The sequence below is a fragment of the Aptenodytes patagonicus genome, chromosome 7, assembly GCF_965638725.1.
Source record: "Aptenodytes patagonicus chromosome 7, bAptPat1.pri.cur, whole genome shotgun sequence".
Taxonomy (NCBI): Eukaryota; Metazoa; Chordata; class Aves; order Sphenisciformes; family Spheniscidae; genus Aptenodytes; species Aptenodytes patagonicus.
The window spans coordinates 67,541,784-67,547,106 of NC_134955.1; the positions used below are offsets into that span (position 1 = coordinate 67,541,784).

A 5,323-nucleotide genomic window follows, 5' to 3' on the forward strand; every position below is an offset into this window, starting at 1 on the left:
TTCTCCACCCGGACCTTAGTGAACACACAGAGGCACATCAGCGGTGCCTCTCGCTTGGTGCCTGCACAACCGGAGCTGCCAGCAAGAATTTCTGGGCCCATGTGAAATGCCATCCCGGCTGCAGCCATTGCGAGGGGAAAGCAGGGCCAAAAGTCATCTTTGTCGCCCCTGTAGTTGTCACTGGCTGCTGCGCTGGGGAGACCATCGAGAGGAGAATGCTGCCACTCTCGGCAGAGGGCTGCTGCGCAGGGTTTGCCCTTTCCTTTCCATGTCCCACATTCTCCCCTCTTTTTCCTTGCAGAATGAGGTGGTTGTCTACCGTCAGCTGTGAGCCCCGCAAACACAGCTCTGTGCATGAAGACCTCTTTCAGCGGCTGTAGAACAGCAGTCTTGTGAGCCGATCGTGCAGCTCATCAAAGTCACGCAGTGCCTCAGCGTGGGCGTCCGGATCCTGTGCCAGGCGCTGGAAGAGGTTGAATGGCTCGGACGTCTGCAAGGCTGGAGGCAAGATTATCTCCTCGGGCACGTTCTCATTGCCAAAGAAGAAATGGTTGAGGCGTTTCTCCTCCAGGCAGCAGCGCAAGTACCGCATGATATCCTCCAGCCGCAGCAGGAAATCCCTCCTGCGCCAGCCTGACAGGGGTGTGGTGGTCAGGAGGTGCATCACAGCTGTCTTCAAGGCATAGGTGGAAAAGCCTGTGCCCACCAGGATGCGGGCGCAGAGCTGCAGGCATTTGAGGTGGAAGCTGTTGGCCGGGACCTGCCTGGCCATATGCCTGAAGAACTTCACCTCTGCCACAGCGTAGCTCTCTGGCCACGTCGTGCTTGGGGTGAAGATGGCCTCTGTATTCTGGCTGCTCAGGAAGATGTCTGAGTCGCCTTGCTGCACCCCAAACATCATCTCAACGAAGAGGGTTCTCCTGGAGGCATTCATCAGCTGCAGCTTGCAGGAGCGGCTGGAGGGCAGCGCCTCCATATTGTAGTGACGCGACTGAGGCACCAGCACCCAGGCTGACTTCACGAAGTTCTGGAACCAGAGGGCAGTTTTCTCCACATCTAGGTAGGAGCCAGTGCAGAGGGTAGATAGGAGGCTGGGGTCCTGATTTCTCCTCAGCTCCTCCTCGGGGTTGTGGACGAAGCACAGCATGTCCCCCACCAGCTGCTCCCTCCTGCAGGTGCACTCCAGCACCACGCGGACGCAGGAGTCCTTCACCGGTATCCTCCCTGCGGAGCCCAGCTCCAAGTGGAAGGCGTGCCCACGGGGGGACTTCAGGGGAACGAGCAGGCGGTAGACCACATCGTCCTCACGGGGACTCCAGCCTTCGAAGGCACTGCCCACCCCAATGGCTGGTTTGAGCACTGGGAAGAAACTATCTGACAAAAGCATTTTGAAGACACGGAGGAGGTCGTCCACCAGCTCCTCTACCACCTGGCTCCTGGAGGCCAGGTTCTGCACTAACCACTGGATGCGCTTTGCAAAAATCCTGCCCAGATCCCTCTCATCATCAGGATCTTCTCCTTCACTTTCTTCCTCCTCCTGCTCGTCTTCCTCTTCCTGCTCTGTGTTGCTGCTGGAGCTCTCCTCTTCGCCACTGCTGTCCACCTCCTGGCTTCTTTTCCTAAGCCGCCAGCAGAGCCCAAAGAGCAGGACCAGGACTCCAGCAACGGCCCAGAATTGCCACTGCTGCAAGGCAGCAAAGAGCAGGGCTCCCCAGGCCACGCCACTCTGCTCCTGGGGCCTCTGCTCCTGGGGCCTCGGCTCCAGCTCCTGCAGCAGCTGACTCATCTCCTGGCTCAGCTGCACCGCACGCTGCTGCATGCGCTCGCGCGTGGCCTCATCCAGCTCATCACCGACCATCTGTGGGTGCTGGATCATGCTTTGCACAAGCAGGGTGAGGAATTTTGTGGCAGCCATGGCCTGCAGGAGGAGGGAGAGAAGGGGTTCAGTGGGGCTGAGAGGGAGGGAGCTGGCGGCGGGGGGAGCGGGGACGGGAGCCGCAGGGAGCTGCGGGCAGGTAGGAGAGGGGACGAGGCAGCTGGGAGGCAGCAAGGCCTGCGACCAGCCCCGGTGGTGGCGGCACCATGCCCTGCCCAAGGCGCTCCCGCGAGCGGCTGGGCCCTCGATGCAGGCTGAGAACCCACCCCCTGGGGGCCCGCGTTTCTGCCCCTGCCCTTGTCCAGCCCGGCCTCTTGCCGCATGCGCACTCACCACTGGCCCAGGCCGTACTGGGGCAGCGCTGCCTGCTGGTGCCCCTTAGAGCCGCCCCCATTGTGACTTGTCCCCTGTGCTGTCACAGGCGCCAGAGCGCATCACAGGCACGCCTGCTGGCCAGCCCCGGCTCAGCAACCCACAGCTGTCCCGGGCAGCCAAAGCCCCGACACCCACAAAGTACAGACCCACCTGGCAGGACAGGGTTCCCGGAGCTCCCTTTACAAAGGAGACAGAAGCCCCCCAATCCCTTACCAAACGTAAAATCAGGTGACAAGACCCCTGGATGCTTTGCTCCTTGAGATCCCATCCCATGAGATGGGATCGGCTCCCTTGGTGCTGACCTCTGTGCTTGTGGACATGGGTGTGCTCTTGGTGCCTTCGTGACACTGACGGGCTGGTGATGGTTTATATCCTGGTGGCGGGATGTGGCCCCTCCATGGCAGGATCCCTGTTCCTGCTGTGCCACTGCGAGAGGACGTTGCTTCCAAAGAGACGTGATGAGGGGGTGCAGGAGCAGAGGTGCCCGATGCTTGCAGGACGCCCATTCCACCTGTGCCAGCCTTAGCTGCACCTCCAGTTCTCGGAGCCACTGCTCTGCATTTGCTCAAGCCAAGTCTTGTGAGCAGATCCGCGCCTGCCTTTCTTCTCTGTTCTCCAGATCTCCAGACTGGCCCTTCAAGGGGACCGCTCCTTGGGTAATGGAGCGTGGCTAGATGAACCTGCTGGGGATTCCTGGCAGGAGCTGAGGCACTGGCGTTGCTAGTTGTGACTCTGGCTACAAGCCCAAGAAAGAAGTCTGTATGCTAGTGACCACTTTGGTGTGCATGGGTTTGGAGGGGGCGTGCCTGCCTGCACACCCAGCCCTCCTCGGTTCGCCCTTTGCTGGGGGGTGCCAGGGCCTGGCCAGGCCTCTTGGTAGAGTAGGGAAAGGCGTCACTTGGGGCACCAGCAGCAACTCTGTGGAGCACCTGGCGGCGGGGTCCGTGGTTGCCCTGCCCCTGCCACTGCCCGCTGCTCTCTGCCGGGGGCTGCGGTGGGCCGGCTGCGCAGGAGCGGCACCGAGGCATTTCTCAATGCTGGGCTGCGCTGGGGACACTTCAAACAAATCTGCCTAGGATTTCGTACAGTCTTCTGATCTGCCATGAATGCAAGTCATCCCTTTGCAAATATAGTTCCTTTCCAGCAGTGGAACAGGAACTCTTTTCGTGGGTCTTCTGTTTCCTCTGCACCGTTCAGTCTGGTTTCTTGTTCTTTTTCTTCTTTTGTCCTGGTCAGACTGTTGTCTGGCACCCTTCTTCCTTTTTCTTTCAAGGGCTTGGAAGGCCTTTGCCTCTGCGAGCATGACATGGCACTCTTTCTTTTAATGATTTTTCTTTGAATATAAGCAAGTCCCAAGCCCTCCTGACGTGCCAGCATTTCCAACGTGTGCATGACAACCTTGGCAACATGTTCAAACACGCTTTTTGCAAGCTCTGGAGCGGTGCTTTTAATGTGAGGTGTTAACAATTCCCAATACCCTTCTCAAACGTGAGATGGCCTTTCTAAGAAGCTACAGAATGTACCTCCAGCATCCGCGTCATACGTGGCAGGAAAGCCTTGAAAACCAGGAAGACCATGGCTAGCTTGGGCGCTGTCAGTTCATGTACGAGGATGGGTTCCCATAAGTTTTTACTGCCAGCATTTTGGCATCGTTTCTTAAACTGGCAGAGGCTTCTGGGGACTGAAGATGCAGCTTTACAGTCACCTTCCCTGCCTGCAGCAAAATGAGACATGATTGTTCTGGTCAGTCTTTATTTCATTGCTGATCATTTCAGTGTGCTGGTGGTTTACCAGCAAGTAGTGAGGCTTAGCACATGTCACCGTAACGGTCTCATTTTTATTCCCGATGGTGGGCATGCAGTTCAGTAATGGAACTGTGAAGTCTCCAACAAGCTGGTGTTCTACAAGATCCGTGTAGAGGTAGAGCGAGTTAAACCCTCTGGTGATGTCCACCACAAAGGGAAATTTCTTAGCAGCAACCCCTGGAGAAGCCCCCAAAATATATGGAGATCCTCAGGTATAGAAAAAGCATAAGGCTTTTCGTCCGTTATGACCTTTGTTTTCCTTATGATGGGGTAATAGACCAGGCCATCTGCTAGAGAGCAGACAGCTGAAGCTTTGTTGTGGGGGGTTAATAATATACTTGATACATTATGAAAAAACAGCGAGGGACGGATAACGGACCCTTTCCACAACATATACTGTCACGTCTAACCCCTTTGGATCTTTTCCATACTGTCTCCACACAGATGTTCTTAGGAAGTTGGCGATTTGTTTTGGTTTTCAGTTTTGCAGGCGGCACTGCCAGTGCCTTGAAGCCCAGTCCAAAGCCCCAAGCCAGCCCCAGTGATACTGCATGGCCATCCTGCTGGGCTGGGCCCAGGCGCGGGACTCTCTCAATCCTGCTCAATGGACTGAGCTCTTCTTTGAGCATGAGAGGGTTTGTGCTGGGAAACCAGTAGTGGTCTCCTTAGAGGGCTCTGTAGCCTGTGGACATGTTCCAACATATACGAGCCCACCACACGTTTGGTGCCTTCACCCTCCCAAAGCCTCCACACCGCAAACATGTCAGACCTGGTCCTGCAGTGTGGTAACAAAAGAAAGAAGAAAGAGGAAAAGAAAGAAAGAAAAGGGGGGAGCAGAATGGAGAAGAAAAGGAGAGAAAAAGAGGTGAAGAAAAAAAGAGCAGAGAAAAGGGAGAACAGTAAATGGAGAAAGAAAGGAAGGAAAGAGTACAGCGGGCGAGAGGGGCGGAGATGACAAGTAGCAAATGTGATGCCCATCTACAAGAAGGGCCGGAAGGAGGATCCGGGGAACTACAGGCCTGTCAGTCTGAACTCAGTGCCGGGGAAGGTTTTGGAGCAGATCATCCTGAGTGCCGTCACACGACACGTACAGGACAACCAGGCGGTCAGGCCCAGTCTGCATGGGTTTATGAAAGGCAGGTCCCGCTTGACTAACCTGATCTCCTTCTATGACAAGGTGACCCGCTTAGTGGATGAGGGAAAGGCTGTGGATGTTGTCTACCTAGACTTTAGTAAAGCCTTTGACACCATTTCCCACAGCATTCTC

General features: G+C 56.2%; 1 protein-coding gene across 1 annotated transcript; it reads right to left on the reverse strand.

Annotated features, from left to right (window-relative positions):
• Nucleotides 1–367: 367 nt before the first annotated feature.
• LOC143162884 (inositol 1,4,5-trisphosphate receptor-interacting protein-like 1) lies at nucleotides 368–1,930 on the reverse strand. Its single transcript, XM_076343450.1, has one exon. The coding sequence runs from the start codon at nucleotides 1,913–1,915 to the stop codon at nucleotides 368–370; it is 1,548 nt and encodes a 515-aa protein (XP_076199565.1). The 5' UTR covers nucleotides 1,916–1,930.
• Between the last annotated feature and the right edge of the window lie 3,393 nt (nucleotides 1,931–5,323).